This window comes from Nothobranchius furzeri, chromosome 1 (assembly GCF_043380555.1).
Source record: "Nothobranchius furzeri strain GRZ-AD chromosome 1, NfurGRZ-RIMD1, whole genome shotgun sequence".
In the NCBI taxonomy this organism is placed as follows: Eukaryota; Metazoa; Chordata; class Actinopteri; order Cyprinodontiformes; family Nothobranchiidae; genus Nothobranchius; species Nothobranchius furzeri.
The window spans coordinates 108,921,648-108,944,042 of NC_091741.1; the positions used below are offsets into that span (position 1 = coordinate 108,921,648).

Below are 22,395 nucleotides of genomic sequence, written 5' to 3' on the forward strand. Positions count from 1 at the left end.
AAAACATCCGGTGACCGTCTCACTTGTTTCATCGTGACATCTGATGCATTTGTGACGATCCTGCCGAGCTGCTGCACGGGTCACAGTTCTGATGTTCTGGCGTAGTCCTGGCTCTGAGCCAGCTTACATCCAGAGTTGGTCTAGATGCTTTTCTTCCACTGAGCATTAAAAACAGAACAATTCTCTTTAAAATACCACTTTATTAATGAGCTCAAACAGGATTTCATAATAATCAAAGGTCATCGTCAATAATTTACTCTTCATCAGAACCTTCGTTCAGCGCTGATCACATCTGGTTCTGGAATTCAGAAGATTCTGATGTCAGGAAAAAAACTAGGACATGGAAGTATGAGCCTCACACCAGCTGAGAACGGGACCGGTGTTCTCCAGGTCCGGGTACCGAGACGAGACCAGGCTCTTTGTTGGGAATACCTCACTAAGCCCCTGCTCTGCTCAGACCCATGTTGAGGCTCACAGCACTTTCTCCTCGGTCCGGTCCGGTCCGCTTGTTCTGGGACAAGGTTCTGCTCTCCCGGATCAGTGCAGATTTGGATACTTTAGGCTGAACCTGTTAAACGCGTCGTAGATGGCCTGCCTGCAAAAGAGAACACAAGACCGACACGTCAGACCAGGTGTTAGACCGCTGTTTGGGTTTGGTCGGGCGCTATTCTGTGACATCAGTTCACACGCACACCACCAGGCCAATCAGAGGCTCCCACTAGTAGGTAGTGACATAACACCAGCCAGCCAATCAGTTAATAGGTGGGTGTTTTGGCTCAGCTCAGCACTGACGCTACCAGAGTCAGACCCAGTTGGCCACAGTGTAAATACACCATTAGACCAGCTCGGTGGATGAGATGGACGGGTTAGCTTCTGGAGCCTGACCAGCCAGCCCCACGCTTCCTGATGGGAGTTCTTTGTGTAGAAACGAGGACGAGTCTGGCAGACCAGGCGACCGCTTCTGTCTGCTGAGACCTACCTGCACCCAGGGTGCAGGCTGAGGAACGCTTTATCGCTGTAGTGTTGAGAATTTTAAACATAACATCTTTGTTGTCTTTATGTTGTAAGAATCTGACTCTTCATCTTTATTCCATATTTTGGTCTACTTATGTTCAGAAGAACTAGGATGAAACTCTCATCAGTGACGTGAACGTTCCAGGACAAAGGACATCTGTGAAACATGATTCCTATGAAGAACTAGTCTACAGGAACCAACACAATTCATCTTCAGACTCTAAACACAAATGCAGAAAGTTCTTTCACATTTTACCTGAAGAAGTTCTGTTTGAACAGGTACGCACTGATGTGTCCTCCACTCAGGTATCGGACCTCACATCCGGGCCAGATCTCCTGCAGACTGAGGACCCCAGTACGAGGAACGTAGGCGTCCTCCTTGGCCTGGACCACGATTATAAGACCGGTGTCTACAGGGACTGGGGGTGTGGGGGTGAACAGACATCTTAGATCTCAGAGACTGTCAGAATGTTTGATCACATCTTTGATGTCTCACTCACTCACACACACACACACACACACACACACACACACACACACACACACAGTAGCGGTTTTAGGCACGAGCAGACAGGGCAGTTGCCCGGGGCGGCATTTTTTCATGACACAAAAGGGGCACACAAGCGTGGAGTAAAAATAAAAAAAAAAGGAAATCTGCGCCGCACCGAGGTTTTCTATTATCTGTCATATCACAGAGTCTGGATTGGAAACAGCAGGTTGGCGCCCCCTGCAGCTGCAGGCGCTCCTGCTGACTGAGAGGGTTCAGGTGCTCCGTGTGTGTATGAAGAAGAGAAAGTGGAGGGGCGCGGCAGGGGAATTCACCTCTGGGTCTTTCCCAAATGAAATGAGCGGGTAGGGGCTGAATCAACTGTATCAACATGGCTAAAGTCAATCACATCTTAACGTTCTTCCATATTTCATTCATAATATCATAAACACAGGCCTATCATTCTTTCAGGTTTTTCTGAATTGTGTGAAATGGCCGAATAAAAAAAAGAAAACCAAAACGACTTTGTGGTCACCCCCCCCATCAAGGTCAAATAGTTTAGTCCTGACTAAAGGAAACTTTAGAAGAGATGAACATAAAAAGGCTAAAACCACCAGGTGCCCGATTCAGGAAAAAAAAAGGAAAAAAGAGGAGAAAGATAAAGGTATGTAGCTCTCATAATGCATGTTTTCAATTTTTTGAACCAGTTAACTGGGATTTTAACGGTTAAATGCGGTCAACTAGTTGCTAACAGAGCTAATAGGGCTGAAATATTGAAACGAATATTCAAATGGTTCGAAAAAATTCCTTGAATCGTTTTTTACTGATTCAAACTAGGATTTGTTAAATGCTCACTGCAGCCCGTGGCCTGCCTGAACAACAACAAACACATGTTGATCATGTTGACATAATAATAAATAAAACAACTGTACAAGCAGAAGAAAACTCCCCAGTCACCACTAACTATCCTGTTTATTTATTGCAGATGGCTGCACTGATTATTTTTACATGATTTGTTCTGTAAAAGTTGGCATTTTTGGTAGTCTACAGTTTATTTTTATGCCAGTTTAAATTACAATTTCAGAGGCAATTCTAAAATATTATGGATCATGATAAAGATCTATTGGAGATCTACCCAACTTTTGGACTGCTCTGCCAGTCACTGTGGCTCAAGCTGAGAGGAGCTTTTCAAAAATTGATCAAGTCATACCTGAGGTCACCTATGTTTCAGGGGCGGCTCACTCACCTGGCTCTGATTAGTATCAATCACTCAGTAGGGGAGCAGATTTCATATGATGACATTATTGATGACTTTGCATCAAGGTTAGGTTTTAATTTTAGTTTGTGTTTTCTGTTCTAAGTGCAATGCTGTAGTGATTATCTTTAGTTTGTTATGTGTGAAATATTTTTGCTATTTAGAATATTTATTATATATTATGTTCATTTATTCTTAATATTTAGTTATTGTTTGTTTTTGTATATTTGATTCCATATATTTTGATACAGTATATAATGTATAGTGCTTTACATTCTGACAACTTCATAGTAATTAATGTAAATATGTGCAACTTAGAAAAATGAATGTTCAATAGTCGTTCTAATAAAACATGCCTGTTTGTAGAAAACATGCGTGTGTTCGTGCAGGTGGGGTGGTGGTGGGGGGTGGGGGTGGGGGCTCAAATGGGGCCTCGCCCGGGGAGTAATTCCATGTAGAACCGCCACTGCACACACACACACGCGCATCAGTGCGTACCTGTTCAAACAGGTACCCACCTGAGAAGTTGGCCATGTGGGTGCACTCGTCCATCACTCCCTTCATGAAGCTGATTGATTCTAAGTGAAGAGTCGGTCTGTAGCACCGGGCCGGGCTGCTCTTCATCCTGGGTCTGTGGAGACTGAAGCTTCTGCAGCACAATGACACTAGCTGATGATTCAACGTGAAACCAAAAGGAACATCAGCAACAGCAGAACCTGGTCTCATACTCATGGAGGGTCATGGTAAGTCATCTTCTTCTGGTTAAAACGATCAGATCAGATCCAGAAAGGCCAGCCACAAACATGCAGCCTGTTATAGTAATACTACAGTGGTAACAATACTATAGTATTACTATAGCTATAACTGTGGCATTACTAAGTGTAATGGTATTGTAATATTAACACCGCGGTAATAATATTATAGTATTACTAAAGCAGTAACAGTACTATAATATTATTATAGCAGTAACAATATTTATCATTACTACAGCTGTAACAGTACTATAGTATTACTACAGCAGTAACAGTAGTATTACTACAGTTCAGTTCAGTTCATTTTTATTTCAAACATTTCACACGTGCATCATTACAAAATATAATTCCATTATTTGTTTGAAAAAGAGTAGGCTTTACTTATTTGTCCCTACCCCCACGTTTGACCTCTTATTCATTTAATTTTCTTTCAATCTTAAATTAAACAAACAACATTTGAAAAAAAAAATATATATATATGTATGTATATATGTATATATATATATATATATATATATATATAAACAAAACAACATATGGAAAACAGAGAATGTGTAAATTTGCAGATTCACCAGTTATGGAGAAAAAAAGAAAAACCAAACAAACCAAAAAACACAGAAAAAGAAGCACAACAGCATAGCCAGCCGCATTACCGTTCTGGGTTAACCCTGTTTTCTTCATTCTTATACTTATTTAAACTTAGGTTTTTATATTTTACTTTAAACTGGTTTATGTTTTTACTTTCTTGTATCTCTTCTGTTAGACTGTTCCATAATTTAACTCCTGCAATTGCGATTGACATAGTTTTTAAAGTTGTTCTAGCACTTTGTATTTTTAAATTCCGTTTCCTTATACCCACCTTCTCTTTCTTTGAACAATAAACAGATTTCTTTAGGAAGCAATTTATTTCTTACTTTATACATTATTTGTGCTGTTTTGAGCTTCACCAAGCCTTGGAATTTAATAGCTTGCATTTCGACAAAGAGTGCTTTTGTATGGTCCCTGTACCCCACATTATTTATTATTCTAATGGCCTTTTTCTGTATTATAGTTATATAGTTATGTATGTTACTTTTGTATGTGTTTCCCCAGACCTCTACATGGTAACTCATACATGGCAGTAGTAAAGCACAGTATAATATGTGCAGGGCTTTCTGATCCAGCATATTCTTTGCTTTCCCCAGGATGGCAACGACCCGTGCCAATTTCCCCCGAACATAAGTGATGTGTGGCTTCCAACAGAGCTTATGGTCAGTGATCACACCAAGAAATGTTATTTCATTTACTCTTTCTAAATATACATTATCCACACAAATTTCTATTTTGATGCTTTTCTTTTGCTTACCAAATAACATAAATCTGGTTTTATCTAGATTTAATGATAATTTATTTATATCAAACCACTTTTATAATATCGTTAATTCCTGTGTGATCAACTCCAAGACCTGTGGCAATTCCACACCTGAACACAGTACATTTGTGTCATCTGCAAATATTACAAACTTTAAAATTTTTGATACTCTGCAGATATCATTTAAGTACATAATAAACAATTTTGGTCCCAGTAGTGAACCTTGAGGTACTCCACAAGCTATATCCATCAAATCAGATTTGTATTCATTTATTTGTACATATTGTTTCCTATTCCCTACATAGCTTTTTAACCAGTCCCCAACGATTCCCCTAAACCCGTACCTTTCCATTTTTTTAATAGAATTTCATGATTAACAGTATCGAACGCCTTTTTTAGGTCTAAAAAAACTGTAACAGTAGTATAATTTTATTACGGCAGTAACAGTATTATATCATTACTACAGCTGTAACAGTACTATAGTATTATTACAGCAGTAACAGTATTAAATCATTACTACAGCTGTAACAGTACAATAGTATTACTACAGCAGTAACAGTATTATATCATTACTACAGCTGTAACAGTACTATAGTATTATTACAGCAGTAACAGTATTATATTATTACTGCAGCTGTAAGAGTACTATAGTATTACTACAGCAGTAACAGTATTATAGTATTACTACAGCTGTAACAGTACAATAGTATTACTACAGCAGTAACAGTATTATATCGTTACTACAGCTGTAACAGTACTATAGTATTATTACAGCAGTAACAGTATTATATTATTACTGCAGCTGTAAGAGTACTATAGTATTACTACAGCAGTAACAGTATTATATCGTTACTACAGCTGTAACAGTACTATAGTATTATTACAGCAGTAACAGTATTATATTATTAGTAACAGTACTATAGTATTATTACAGCAGTAACAGTATTATATTATTACTGCAGCTGTAAGAGTACTATAGTATTACTACAGCAGTAACAGTATTATAGTATTACTACAGCTGTAACAGTACCATAGTACTATTACAGCAGTAACAGTATTATAGTATTACTACAGTGGTAACAATACTATAGTATTACTATAGCTGCAACTGTAGTATTACTACAAGTGTAATGGTATTTTATTATTAACACTGCCGTAACAGTATTATAGTATTACTACAGCAGAAACAGTACTATTGTCATGACTCCCAATCCTTCACCCTCCTCAGCCTTCATGCAGCACACCTGGTCTCATCATCAAGCCCCAGCCAAGCCCTGTTTCCCTGACTACCACAATCAGCTTCATCCACTTCACCTGCTTCTGACTCCTCAGCTCATCACTCACACCTGTTTCCCCTGCTAAAAAAGAACCAGCCATCCAGTCATTCAGTGCCAGATTATTGAAGACTTCGTGCCAGCAAATTCTCCAGCTATTCACCCTGCCTGATCTCTGCCTCCAGACCTCGTTTTTCTCCTGACCCCTGCCTGAACTCTGCCTGCCTCCACGACCTTCGCCTGTCCTCAACCTCGCCTCTTGCCTGTTCCCCGTATCTGCATGTCCGAATCTGGTTTTGACCCTCGCCTCCTCTCTGACTCTGTCTCCAGCCTCGCCCACCTCTGGTAACTCTGCTTCAAATAAAGACTTTTTTCAATAAAGGAGAAAAATGAGGTCCGGAGGCAGAGATAGTTTTACTACAGCAGTAACAGTATTATAGTATAACTACAAGTGTAATGGTATTTTAGTATTAACACTGCTGTAACAATATTATAGTATTACTACAAGTGTAATGGTAATTTAGTATTAACTCAGCTGTGACAGTACTATAGTATTACTACAGCAGTAACAATATTATAGTGTTACTACAGCTGTAACAGTATTATACTATTACTACAAGTGTAATGGTATTTTAGTATTAACTCAGCTGTAACAGTACTATAGTATTACTACAGCAGTAACAATATTATAGTATTACTACAGCTGTAACAGTACTATAGTTTTACTACAGCTGTAACAGTATTAGAGTATTACTATAGCAGTGACAGTATTATAGTATTACTACAGCTGTAACAGTATTATACTATTACTACAAGTGTAATGGTATTTTAGTATTAACTCAACTGTAACAGTACTATAGTATTACTACGGCTGTAACAGTATTATAGTATTACTACAACTGTAACAGTACAATAGTATTAATACAGCTACTACTTCATGCTTCAGGCCCATGATGGTCAGATTACAGTCACATGTTTAGTCCAGACCCGGTTCTGCTTGACCTGTAATGAGCCTGAGTAGAAAAGGAACCTGACCTCAGCAGGGTGTCTCTGTTTGGTCCATCACCAGCTGATGATACGAAGACGTCGGTCCGACCCCCTTCAGAACTTCCACCGAACTGAGACTGGATCGGTTCTTTAGGATCTTGGCCTGCTGACACTCCTAACTCCTCAGAGAGGTTCAGCAGATCTTCCAGTGGGGGCAGGTTCCTCATTTTAAATGAATCCGCCTGACAGGAGTGGACAAAAAGACACAGACGTAACATGTAACACACATGGGGGTGGAAATATTATGCTTTGGAGATGCTTTTCTTCAAAAGAGTCAGGACAACTTTAGAAGGGATGAACAGGGCCACGTATCATGGGATTCAGGCAAAAACCTCCTTCCTTCAGTGAGGGCATTGAAGATGAAACGTGAATAAACTCTTCCACAATGACAACCATCCCAAAAACACCACCCGGGCCACAATGGAGTGGCTACGTAAAAAGCATTTAAAGGTTCTGGAGTGGAGTGGGTTCTTCAGGAGAACTTACCCCACAGTACTCCAGCAGGTTTATGATCTCCTCTTCGTACACTGAATTAACAGCATACTGCTTCTCCAGCTGTCTCCAGTTCACCGCTTTACTCAGCACGCCCTGGGAACGAACACACACACACACACACACACACACACACACACACACACACACACACACACACACACACACACACACACACACACACACACACACACACACACACACACACACACACACACACACACACACACACACACACACACACACACACACACACACACACACACACACACACACACACACACCGTGATGAAGGAACCATTTCTCCCCTCTAACAGCTGTTCTGTTTGACCCAGTGCCAGAGTGCATGAAACAGCCAAGGTCATGCATTCACTCCTAATGTTTACATTCCAGCGGTGAAGACAGAAGAACGAAGAATGAACTCTTTTCTTTTAATTAGTCAAAGAACTCTATTTTAATAAAGCTAATCAAAACAACTGTTAGTCAATAATAACCATGTGACCGATCTGTGAAATCACAATGTTATGATTAATGTTTTAATAAGAAAATGACGTATTCTAGCCACTAGCCACGCTGATACACCAGATAAACAATCATGACACATTCCGGTCACAAAATCCAATCAGAACCTTCACATCTGAAGCATAGCAGAGTCTCTGTGGTGTTTATTTAATCTGTCAGCTGTGATTCGTCCAGAATCGTAAACATCAAGATTAATAAAACAGAACAACGCCATTTTGAGTTCAGTATTCAGCCAGCTCTCCAGATCCCCTGAAGTTCATCATTGCTAAGTGGAGTACGGACCGACCATCTGTACTTTTTACTTTTAAGCTGAGAACTGCCAAGCTGGGAAATCCGGCCATTGTTACCAACAAAACAACGGTTCCTTCCGAATCAAAGCCGAACTCGCTGACCCAAAGGGGGGTCCTTTTTGACGCTGTGAAACACCTGTCGCTTTTACCTGGAGACTATCCAAAGACTGGTTTGTCGTGCTGAAGACGCTGTTTCATCGGCTCCAGTACCAGAGGAGGGTCCGTGGACCTGGCAGCCTGATCTAAGACGGAGGTCTCACTGACGGGTAATGTAGAGCGGCACAGATGGCGTCTCATGTTGTTTTCTGACCACGGTTCAAAGTTGATCAGTTAAGAGCAAAACATCATCTCCCACTCAGACTCGCTTCTCCAGAACAGAGGTTCTGAACTGACATCGCACCAACACACACTCCACCTCACAATCATTCCATCAGCATCCATCACTACAGAGTTAGTCCTGTTAAACTGTTTAAAATAATTTAGATAATAAATTTTGCTTAAACGTTCTGAGGTCTCTCTCTCTCTTCTCTTGTCTCTCAGTTCATGCAAAGTGTTTATTTAATTTCCCTGTAATAAAAAGAACCACTCTTCTGATTTGAATAGCCCAGGTCCAGAGATGGGACCCATGCCAGGTATGGATCATTAATATCTCTGGTCATTAATTAAATTGTAATACTCTTCATTTCCATCACATACACACACACACGCACGCACGCACACACACACACACACACACACAGTGAGGATGAAGGTCTGTTTGAGTTTTAGGACACATAAGTAGGAAAATGTCAGGATGGGGTTTTGAGCTCTTAGGAAATGAATCCCTACGTGTTCCGGACTGATGAAGCACACACGTAACCCAGGCCAAGTAAGAGAAAACACCTGACAGGATTGGGTCAGAACTTCTGGATGGACTGGTGGAGGATGCAGAAGGATGCAGACCTGGTCTGACCAGGCCTTGTGCACGTCGGCGTGGTAATTATTGACTTGTTAACCTGTTGGTTCTGAGCAGGTCTTTCTGAGGGGTCAGGTCCATTCTAGAGTAGAACCATATCTAGACCTTGTCTCCAGGCTAGAAGCCTTTTCTGTAGTTTTTGTAGCTCAGGATAGTTTAACATCTACCAGTAATGCAAAGAGTCACCAGGATGCCCTTCCTGTGGCTGGACTGGTACCTTACCGTGGTGAAGACGCTGGAGGCAGTGGACCAGGACAGGCAGGGGATCAGAGGGATGGGCTTGGGCCAGTTGGTCACCGCCAAGGAAGCCATCTAGACACAGAGACAAATATTTACCCCTCGGACTGGGCACCTGGACAGGCACTGGTGATGACCCGTGGGGATGCGGGTGCTTTAACACCCACACTTCTACTGACGAGGAGGTTAAGCACCTACGCTTGCTAAACTTTACTACCAGTCTGGTCAGTCCCTGCCAGGTTCAGCGTTTGAAGCTAACAGCCTGCTGTGTGGACTCACATATCCTCCCATGGAGATCCCAGTCATTCCCAGAGGCCAGTATCCCTCCCTCTCCAGCCAGCGGAGGAGCACGGTCGACTCCAAGATCAACGCTCCTCCCATCACAAACAGGTCTGACACGTTCTTCAGACAGGAGCGCCTAAAACATTCAGATAAGACAAGTTTTAGCAGTCAGGGTCTCGTCCTTCCCACCCAGCCCAGCGTACAGTCCTGCAGGTTTCATTTGTTTTGGATTCTCTCACTAAATCAGGTGTTCTGGAGCAGAACGTCTAAAACCTGAGGGATGGTGGACCTGGAGGCCCAGGGCTGGACATCACTGGTTTAGAGAATCTGGTACTGGAGTTGGATCCAAATGAACCAGTAAGGGCACATGTGGTCTAACGTGGTGGAACTGCTCGTGTTAGCATCCTGATTAAACCAGCGTCTGCGATGGATAAAAACCAGTGCAACCCCTTCCTGTGTAGGGCCCCGTAATCGCTGAGGGGCCCCGTTTTGCACAAGAGGATGCATTCTCTTCCAAAATGAATGAACCCTGTCATTCTAAAAACCATTACGCTGAACCGACATCTTACTTTGTGACCGGTGACCTGTCGCCAGGCTACAGCGGACGATTCCATGAACACAGCAATGGAAGTGAATGACTGACGAGCAGGTCTGATGTAAAAAATGGAGTAAAGTTCTCCAAACGGTTCTGGGAAGTGAATAAAGAAGCAGGAAGAGAGTAAATAATTTTTAACAAACTGCCAAATGCTGGAAATAAACAGCAAGTGTCCAATACTTGAGCTAGCACTTTTCCTCAGTAAGGTTTGAAAACGCTTCAAAACAACAGCTGCAGAGGCCCCCGGGACTTTTTTGCCCTTGACCCTCAAACTGCTAGATCCACCACTGGTGTGCAAGGGTGTGCAAGTCTGAAAGTGTAGCCAAAATTCACCACTTTGCCATCTTGCAGGCTGTGCTGCCAGACTCCCCGTCTCCAAAATGAGCTCATGCCAGGGTCAGAGTTAGCTTAAAGCACCTCTCAGAGGTTTACACTAGAGTGCATCATTCATCCATTCAAACACGCTGATGGTGATGAACTTCCATCGTAATCAAAGCTGCCTCCACCGGTCCCTCTGACCACCACCAGCAGGCAAGGACGGTGAGGTGTTGCCCAAGGGCGCAGCCTGGGTTTGAACCAGCCACTCACCGACTACAGGGGTAATCCCTGATCTGCCATCACCCCTGACTCACGCAACTTTCAGACCCTGTTTTGTGCATCAGCAAGCCTTTTAGATGAGGCCCTACACAGACAAGGACACTACTTCTGTCAAAACCTTCAGAAGAGAGGGGCTACAGTTAGTTTTTGTTTGATATTTAGTCACGTGAAATCTGAAGCTCCATCAAAAGACAGAACTAATGACATGATCACCTTCCGTCTAAAACAGTTTGTTCACTAAACCAAACAAGTAGCGAAGAGTTGACTTACAGCTGGTCTTTGGGTTTCCGATAGCCATGTGGAACACGAGTCAAGGAAGAGCAACAGTGTTCTCACACACGATCCAGTAGATAGATGTTCAGCATATCTGTAGAAACAGACCATGGTGCACTGGGACCTGAGCTAGCAGCATGCTAATGGTAACAGCTGATTGTTCCTGGCACATTGATGAAAGCTGATAGTTTTCTATACCTGTAAAGTGTCTCAGGGAGGAGGCCGTCTCTGGGAGGTGAGAAAATGAGAGATTTAGGAGTCTTACGCATCAATCTTCATGATTAGCAACCCAGTTTAGAGGAAGACGGATATATCTGGCCGATATATACAAATTCTTTCTATAACGGCCATCGGCGGAAATTATTTTTAACAGCCGATAAAAAATATATAAAAATCAGACACCTGTGTGCCCACCTGCTGCCATTACTAGACTGAAGAAATGCTTTGAGTTTGTTTTATATTTGAAGTTCAATACATATTAAGATATTTTTGACTTATTTAGTTTATATTACACACAATGAGTGTTCAGTTGTATTTCACATCCAATGTGCTGCTAAAACGTAAATATACGGGCCTAAAAAAAATCAGCTCTAGATATCGGCCATCGGCAACAAAATTCTTTAAAAATCGGTATCAGCTTCTGCCTTAAAAAAACCCATATCGGTCGGCCTATAACCCAGTTACCCACGATGTCTCGGTTACAAGCCCTTTAACTGCTGTTCAGAGTGGTGTTCACTAAATATGGACCAGATTCACCGACAGTAACTTTGATGAGTCAGGACTTCCCTGCTGTAGAAGTTCTCCTTAAATCCAGAGATCCTAGTGTGGTAAAAAGAGCATAATGATGAGAACCCGGGATGGTGGTGAAGCCTACTGATGGAGCTGAGGTGTTCGGCAGCATGCAGAAGCAGCGCTGGCTGTGCACGACTATGTTATGGTGCAAAGAGAAGAGACTTTACAACCGTTTGTTTTTGGATAGCTGACGATGAGGTGCAGAAGAAGGATATAATAAGGATTCTCCAGAAGCAGTGAACCCATCCCTGCCTCTTTGACCATGGGCCTGGCCATAAGGGTCCGACGCCGCCAAAAAAACTAAAAAACACAAGTCAGACAAAGGTTCAGACAGACAGACATAAACACAAACACACCAGTAAGGGCATCAGGGGAGGGATGAGATGGTGGATCGTACCACAGCTTCAGAACCATGATGTTACTCTAAAGATGGACTCAGGTGAACTCTAAGCTGAACTCTGCATCTCGTCTCTTTCCTAATCCGACAAAGACTTTTAAAATCGCCAGGAAATCACGATAACTGAGCTCCGTAGGGGTGGGAGAAAGAGTCGGTCTCATGTAATGGTTATAATTAAGGGTACAAGCCTTACGTGGTCTCCTGTTCCTGCTAACTGGATGCACACTGGTCGATTCTTCTGCCACCTCTTAGGAACAATGAACTGGAACCTGAAACAGAAACCAGTGTCAGAGACGACTGACCCAAGGAGACCCGCAACCAACGAAAAGCATGAGAGGTTCATATTTAAAATCTTAGCTAAACAGCGAGATTGGTCTGGGGGGGTGGATGTACCCACTGTAGACCTGCTCTGCCTCAGTGGAGACGGCGAAGAACACACAACATCAGCGTATCCTCCGCTCGCTTCTTTCATTTCTTCAGTTAAAAGTTGGTGCGGTGCGTTGACAGTGTAGACTGTGGACTGAACACACAGCCTTGTGGGATGCCGGTCCTGATGATCAGAGGTGACGAGTCCTTGTTCTGGTTAGTTGAAAAGGCCAGAACCTGGTTACTTAGTTCTGATGTTTAAGGATGAGCTGGTTGCTGTTGAAACCTGAGCCACGTCAGCTAGATGATGTTTGTGTTGTTTTTCTCCAGTCTCTCCAACGTTGTTGTGAGGTACCACGGTTGTCGCTCACTTCTCTCTGTAGGCAAACTGATGCTGTCTTCTCAAGCATCTCAGCTGAAGATGACAGCCTCCAGAATTTTACAGGAGGTCAAAAAGGATGCCTCCAGAGGTCAGAATTTGTTTGGTGTAGAAGGTTGGTATCTTCCAGCGACAGAGTTAAAGCACCAACTGTATTTAGACAGACAGAGACCTCCAACGATCCTCTGACCCGAGTCGGCCGGTTGACTACTAGCTGTGCAGCTGCATCCAGCCATGCCTCAGTAAGAACCGTGCAGCAGCTGCTTCCTGCCGACAGTCTGGTCTCAGGATTAAATGAACATGTGTGAGGAAGTCTACAGTAAGGGAATGGGTGGATTTCCAGCTGGGCTCTGCATGTCCTGTTGGTGATCCCTCAACAGCTCGCCCGGCTGCTCTGGTGCTCTAGGAGGAAAGAGACACGAGTCCCGACTGATGCGGAGTTGTTCTCCTGTGTCAGTAGCCTGTCATGGTGCCCGCGCCCAAAAAACAGAAGGTTCCGAAGCACTCAGACCTGCAGTGTGCACACACCAGTGTTTGGGACCTACACTGGTGTTCATGAGATGGGGGTTTTCAAGAACAGGACATCCTCTGAAGGGTCCCTGACCTCCAGCAGCCCCGACATAAACAACCAAATAATCCCGCAAGTTCAGCAGTGGGCTGGAACTTCATCCACTTCTGGGAACATCTCATTTATTGGACTATCAATTCCAGTTGTTTAATGGATACACTTGTTGTTGTTATCTAAGTCTGAATGTTTTGACATCCTGAAGATTGTGGACCCAATCAGCTGATGCAACACTAGTCTGGTGTTCGACACCATGGGGTTTGGTACCTGGCTTTGACCGCCTCTGGTGGAAGAATTCCCGGAACCAAGTGCTCCAGAGGGGAGAAGAAGAAGCCATCATGGATGTGACAGTCAGCCAGTTCCTCGGTCTGAGCGCAAACAAGAATCACCATGAGAACTAGAAGAGAACTGCGAGAGGAACAGGAACAGATCGGACCTTGTTTATGTAAACTGGGTAGTCCTCAGGAACCAGAGTCTTGCATTTCTCTCGGTCTCCAATGATCTTTCGAAACTCAAAGATTCTGCAAGACATAAAGATGAAATTGTCATAAAAATTTGGCTGGAGGCTCACAAACAATTCTAGTGTTTGGTCTGGTACTGGACATGCCTGATACCTGAGGGATCTGGTACCTGACAGGACTGGTACCGATCGTAGGGGTAACAGTTGTGGTTCAGCCTCATGTGTAACAGGTGAAGAGCAAATTAAGAAATGTCATGATAATTATTTTACCAAATGTCTTTATGAGATTAAAGGTTGTGGATTAGAAGTTAGATTAAACACCCGCAGGGTGATGACATCGTGTGAATCTAGTTTAAATAACAAAGTACTTGAATTTGATGCTGAAATCTCTGAAAGGAGGACCAATAAGGTCCTTCGGGCTGATGTTTCAGATTTCGGTACCTTTTGAGATCTTCGGGCTTCCCCCATCCCCCAATGAAGAGTTTGGTGAGGAGAAGCTGTCTGTAGAACACATCCAGTCGACTTACACCCATGGACCGGCTCTTTGCATCTAAAGTAGCGAGAGACAATAAAACAATTACAATCCTAATGGAGTAATCATCAAACAGATTGTGTTTCTGGTTCCTCAGAAAAAGGTCCAGATCAATCTCAGAGTCCAGACCTAAACTCAACGGTAAGAAGATCCAAAGCCAGCTAGTACTCTCATCAGAAAAAGCTTCACTTAAAAAAGTATCAATACTATACTATAGACTTATAGGTAACCATGGTAACGCTGACACACTTCAGTTATCTAGCCTCATGTCAACATGATCTTCTCACAACTTGACATAGGACTGGACAGATGGATGGATGAATATCACAGATGGATGGATGAACAGCTGGATACAAGATGTTTTTTTAACCTTTATTTAACCAGATGAGTGGACTGAGAACTCATTCTCATTTAAAACGACGATCTGACTAAGAGGCTGCAGCAAGAGCCACATAGTAAGCTTTACACCACAGAACAACAGATACGATAAAAGCATACAAGATAAAGACACCCTCTTGGACAGATAACTGATTCTTTTCATAATGTCTCTTATCAACTATATGCAGATGACATTCAGCTGTACTGCTCCTTTAAGGATTCTGAGTTTATAAACTGTCTGAATTACTAGAGTGTCTATCAGCATCACCAGCTGGCTAGAAGACGACTTCCTCCAGTTAAACTCTGAAAAGACTGAATGTCTGATCATTGAATTTTGGTGTTTTTGATCAATCAATGTTTCTTGAAGGCCACTCAAAAACATTGGTCCAAAACTGTTTTTATCACTTAAGAAATATCTCCAAACTGTGAAGGTTGGTGTCAACATGAACTTGAAATGGTTCTCCATGCCTTTATCTCCTCCCATCTAGATTACTGTAACACACTCTTCACATGTTTTAACAAAAAAGCCCTTGTCCACCTTCAGTTGGTCCAGAACTCTGCAGCGAGGCTCCTAACTGGAGCAAACAGAAGAGCACACATCACTCCTATTCTGATGTCTCTGCACTGGTTACCCGTTAACTTTAGAGTTCATTTTAGAATCCTGACTATAACTTTCAGAGCTCTACATGGTCAAGCTCCTCCCTATATTACTGAACTGTTAAAGCCTTATGCTCCAACCCGAGCCTTCAGGTCCACCCACCAGAACCTTCTAGAAGTTCCAAAGACCAGATATAAAAGTTGAGTTGATCGCTCCTTCCAGACTGTTGCACCTTTGTTTTTATCTTTATGATTTCATGATGTTATTTGTTTTGTTTTGATCTATGTGAAGCACTTATTGATTTTCTGTCTGTGATGAGTGTATAAATAACATTTACTTACATACTTTCAAAGGACTATTATTAAGTGTTGTTATATAATGTGTACAAGCAATCAAAACAGACCTAAAACAGTTTTTAATACTCAGAAGCACATTGATCAGAAACTATTGACCACCATGAACTATTGAAGGTAGATAATGGAATGTAGGTAGTGAGCTTCAGTAGTTTTTGCAGCTCATTCCAGTCGTTGGAAGCAGCAAACTGGAATGAGGAGCGGCCAAAGGAGGTGCGAGCTTTGGGAATAACCGTAGAGATTAAGTTACTGAAACGTAAATTGCGCTGGTTGTTGGGAGTGATGAGTAATTAGCGAAGATATGACGGTTCTACCGATGATTGTTTTGTTTATGAACTGATACCAATGTAACAACCTGCGGGAATGGAGTGATGGCCAGTTAACGAGTGAGTACAGAATGATGAGTAGTGAAAGAGGCACCAGTGATGAAACAGTGTTGTCTGCATATAAATGTATATGAGAACTGTACACAGCATGAACAATGTTATAAATATAGATACTGAATAAAGTTGGGCTCAGTATCGACCCTTGAGGAACGCCCATAGATAGAGGAAGAGGAGCAGATTGGTAACCCCCTGTTCTCACTGCGTACGACCTAAGATATAACTTCTGAACCACGCCACGGATGCCTGGGAAAGTCCTACATGTTTGAGCCTGTTAAGTAAGATATTGTGGTCTACAAAGTCAAAGGCTTTAGCCAAGTCAAAAAACACAGCCACACAATATTCCTTATAGCGAGCCTAAGTCATGCCCTCCTACTTCCGGACCATGGGTCCCCGGAAGAACGGAAAAACGAATGCAAGTCAACGGGGCTAAAAATGCTATTTTCTAATTCCGCTTGTTATGTGCCATGAATTTCACATATGAGGTCTGTGAATTTGAAAGACACATTTTGATACCAAGAACGTCCTTAATTTCGAACAGGGGGGAACGCTATTTTAGGTTTTGTGTGAAAATAAGTCCAGGACCACAAATGAGCTTCAAGAAAGTGACGTCATCGAACCAGACATGGAGAAGACTGAGGGAAAAGGGCTGTAAGTTCAGCAAACTTCCCACAGGAGGAAAGAACCACCATGAATCTGGCCATGTGGTAAGTAGCAGCTACGCTAGGGGAGGGGAGATTCTGTGGTAATGTCACATATGCAATGTGCCAATTTCTGGTGTGTAGTCATGCTAATTACGAACATTTACATGCTAATAAATCTCAAAGTACATGACTGGTGTGGTGGAAACACCCAGCATTACGTTTCATTTTAATTGCAGTACAACATATGTGTGATCCAGGGCGTAAGGCAAAGTGGATTAATAGCGTTTTTAGCCCGGTTGACTTGCATTCATTTTTTCGTTCTTCTGGGGACCCGTGAGCCGACCGGAAAGGGAGGAGATTGGATCCCTGTAGCCAATGGCAAATATGATGTCATTTAGCACTTTAAGTGTTGCAGAGACACTTTCATCGCCAGTTCCGAAGCCAGACTGCATGGGGGTAAGAATACTGCTGGATTCCAGATAGTGAGCTAGCTGTTTGTTGACTAACTTCAATTACTTTAGAGAGGCTTATAACAGCTTAGGTCTGAATGATCTCCCCCTTTAAGAGTGGAGTAACAGATGCAAATTTCCAGTCTTGCAGAAATGCACCAGTTTGTATGGACACATTAATTAGATGGGTAATAGCAATAACACGTGCTGCCGTTTTCAGAAAGAAAGGGTCAAGAGTATCCAGTCTGGCTGATTTATGAGGATCTGACCTGAGTAACTCCTCAAGTACCTTGTTTACCTGAAACAATTAAATGAAAAACAGCAGTTGGTTGTGGAGAGGGAACCATTGCATATAGCTGAGTCGAGGACAGAGACCCCAGAGACATGTGAAGCTGTTGCAAAGACATGACCAGACATGATAAAGTGATTATTGAGGGAATTTACCATTTTATTTCTATCTGAGACAACAATGCCCTCAATGGATGAAGATGAATAGATGGATGACAGACAGATGGATGGATGAATAGATGGATGACAGATGGTTGGATGAATAGATGGATGACAGATGGTTGGATGAATAGATGAATGACAGATGGTTGGATGAATAGATGGATGGATGGATGGATGGATGACAGATGAACAGATGGATGACAGATGGATGAATAGATGGATGACAGATGAATAGATGGATGACAGATGAATGGATGGATGACAGATGAATGGATGAATAGATGGATGACAGATAGATGGATGAATAGATGTATGACAGACAGATGGATGAATAGATGAATGACAGATGGATGTTTGGATGAATAGATGGATGACAGATGAATAGATGGATGACAGATGAATGGATGAATAGATGGATGACAGATAGATGGATGAATAGATGGATGACAGACAGCTGGATGAATAGATGAATGACAGATGGATGTTTGGATGAATAGATGGATGACAGATGAATGGATGAATAGATGGATGACAGATGGATGTATGAATAGATTGATGACAGATGAATAGATGAATGACATACAGATGGATGAATAGATGAATGACAGATGGATGTCTGGATGAATAGATGGATGACAGATGAATAGATGGAAGACAGATGAATGGATGAATAGATGGATGACAGATAGATGGATGAATAGATGGATGACAGACAGCTGGATGAATAGATGAATGACAGATGGATGTTTGGATGAATAGATGAATGACAGATGGATGTTTGGATGAATAGATGAATGACAGATGGATGTTTGGATGAATAGATGGATGACAGATGGATGGATGAATAGATTGATGACAGATGAATAGATGAATGACATACAGATGGCTGAATAGATGAATGACAGATGGATGTCTGGATGAATAGATGGATGACAGATGGATGGATGAATAGATTAATGACAGATGAATAGATGAATGACATACAGATGGCTGAATAGATGAATGACAGATGGATGTCTGGATGAATAGATGGATGACAGATGAATGACAGATGGATGTTTGGATGAATAGATGAATGACAGATGGATGTTTGGATGAATAGATGGATGACAGATGGATGGATGAATAGATTGATGACAGATGAATAGATGAATGACATACAGATGGCTGAATAGATGAATGACAGATGGATGTCTGGATGAATAGATGGATGACAGATGAATGACAGATGGATGTATGGATGAACAGATGGATGACAGATGGATGTATGGATGAATAGATGGATGACAGATGGATGGATGAATAGATTGATGACAGATGAATAGATGAATGACATACAGATGGATGAATAGATGAATGACAGTTGGATGTCTGGATGAATAGATGGATGACAGATGAATGACAGATGGATGTATGGATGAACAGATGGATGACAGATGAATGACAGATGGATGTATGGATGAACAGATGGATGACAGATGAACAGATGAATGACATACAGATGGCTGAATAGATGAATGACAGATGGATGTTTGGATGAATAGATGGATGACAGATGGATGGATGAATAGATTGATGACAGATGAATAGATGAATGACATACAGATGGATGAATAGATGAATGACAGTTGGATGTCTGGATGAATAGATGGATGACAGATGAATGACAGATGGATGTATGGATGAACAGATGGATGACAGATGAAGAGATGAATGACAGAAGGATGTTTGGATGAAAAGATGAATGATAGACTGATGGATGAATAGCTGGATGACAGACAGATGGATGGATGGATGAATAGATGGATGACAGATGAATAGATGAATGACAGATGGATGTTTGGATGAGTAGATGGATGACAGATGAATAGATGAATGACAGATGGATGGATGGATGGATGAATAGATGGATGACAGATGAATAGATGAATGGCAGATGGATGTTTGGATGAGTAGATGGATGACAGATGAATAGATGAATGACAGATGGATGTTTGGATGAGTAGATGGATGACAGATGGATGGATGAATAGATTGATGACAGATGAATAGATGAATGACATACAGATGGATGAATAGATGAATGACAGATGGATGTCTGGATGAATAGATGGATGACAGATGAAGAGATGAATGACAGAAGGATGTTTGGATGAAAAGATGAATGACATACAGATGGATGAATAGATGAATGACAGTTGGATGTCTGGATGAATAGATGGATGACAGATGAATGACAGATGGATGTATGGATGAACAGATGGATGACAGATGAAGAGATGAATGACAGAAGGATGTTTGGATGAAAAGATGAATGATAGACTGATGGATGAATAGCTGGATGACAGACAGATGGATGGATGGATGAGTAGATGGATGACAGATGAATAGATGAATGACAGATGGATGTTTGGATGAGTAGATGGATGACAGATGAATAGATGAATGACAGATGGATGTTTGGATGAGTAGATGGATGACAGATGGATGGATGAATAGATTGATGACAGATGAATAGATGAATGACATACAGATGGATGAATAGATGAATGACAGATGGATGTCTGGATGAATAGATGGATGACAGATGAAGAGATGAATGACAGAAGGATGTTTGGATGAAAAGATGAATGACATACAGATGGATGAATAGATGAATGACAGTTGGATGTCTGGATGAATAGATGGATGACAGATGAATGACAGATGGATGTATGGATGAACAGATGGATGACAGATGAAGAGATGAATGACAGAAGGATGTTTGGATGAAATGATGAATGATAGACTGATGGATGAATAGCTGGATGACAGACAGATGGATGGATGGATGAATAGATGGATGACAGATGAATAGATGAATGACAGATGGATGTTTGGATGAGTAGATGGATGACAGATGAATAGATGAATGACAGATGGATGTTTGGATGAAAAGATGAATGATAGACTGATGGATGAATAGCTGGATGACAGACAGATGGATGAATAGATGGATGACAGATGAATAGATGAATGACAGATGGATGGATGAATAGATAGATGACAGATGAATAGATGAATGACAGATGGATGTTTGGATGAGTAGATGGATGACAGATGAATAGATGAATGACAGATGGATGTTTGGATGAATAGATGGATGACAGATGAATAGATGAATGACAGAAGTATGTTTGGATGAATAGATGAATGACAGACAGATGGATGGATGAATAGCTGGATGACAGATGGTTGGATGTTAAATAAACCAACATAGCAGCAGATAAACGTCATGTTCTATCGCTCTAGCTCCACGTTGTTTATTTTACTGTAGTTTGGTAACTTCACTCAGACTGGACCGGAACATTCTGGACCTGCGGGTCAGATGTAGTTTGAACCAGTTCAGAAACAACACGGAAGTTGAACTGGGTTAAAGTTAGATTCTGATTTTTTTCTAACTTAAATCGGGATGTGAAACACGCGGAACTGTTTGGAACTGGACTTCAGCACAGCGACATGTCGATCTGATCAGCACCGGACCGAGCCGGTACCGACCTGTCTCTGGTGATATTACAGTCATGGAGGAGCCTGAGAGGTTCTACAGCAGCTGACTTGTGTTCTGGTTCTTTCAAGAAGTTTCAAAGTGTCAGGAGAAATATTTATCAGCAACGTTACCTCAGGGGTCACGCGGACGGCTCTTCTTCTGCTGCTGGGAGGAGCTGTAGCGCCCCTGGCCGGTGAGGAGGGCGCATCAGCACGGAACAACCCTAACCCGTTCTTCCGGGTTCGGAGCACTAACCCTAATCCGTTCTTTCTGGTTCAGATTTTTTTTTATCATGGAGTTTTAGCATAACATGAACAAGTTTAAATTTACTAAAATATGTACGCTAACTGAACTTTTTTTGTTTTTTTAGTAAATTTACAAACAAACATGGCACCTTGACAATGTTAAGTTCAAAACTTAAATTCAAAAGGAGCAGTTAATATAACATTTGTACTTTCTGGTTCAGATCACTAAAGGAACGGTTCTTCCATTACGTCACAAGTGGCTCCAGCTCTTTGTTGCCATGATAAAACAGGGTTAAAAAGCACCCTGACCCCGAATCAATTATTTATCAGTGATGAAAAAGGTTTACTAATTACAAATAATTAATTATATCAATGTTTTAAAAGTTTATCTGACTTCTCATAGTGACCATAAATAGAGCTACTAAGTAAAATTCAATGCTGAAGTACAGATTTTA

The 22,395-nt window shown here is 41.8% G+C and overlaps 1 protein-coding gene across 1 annotated transcript; it reads right to left on the reverse strand.

Moving 5' to 3' along the window:
* Nucleotides 1–180: 180 nt before the first annotated feature.
* On the reverse strand, nt 181–21,919 carry abhd18 (abhydrolase domain containing 18). Its single transcript, XM_070552995.1, has 14 exons — nt 21,827–21,919; nt 14,824–14,932; nt 14,359–14,443; nt 14,190–14,290; nt 12,806–12,881; nt 12,429–12,515; nt 11,421–11,446; nt 9,956–10,094; nt 9,662–9,751; nt 7,667–7,768; nt 7,169–7,362; nt 3,275–3,405; nt 1,271–1,433; nt 181–595 (listed from the first exon to the last, which is right to left on the reverse strand). The coding sequence occupies exons 2-14, from the start codon at nt 14,913–14,915 to the stop codon at nt 538–540; spliced, it is 1,344 nt and encodes a 447-aa protein (XP_070409096.1). The 5' UTR covers nt 14,916–14,932; nt 21,827–21,919; the 3' UTR covers nt 181–537.
* Between the last annotated feature and the right edge of the window lie 476 nt (nt 21,920–22,395).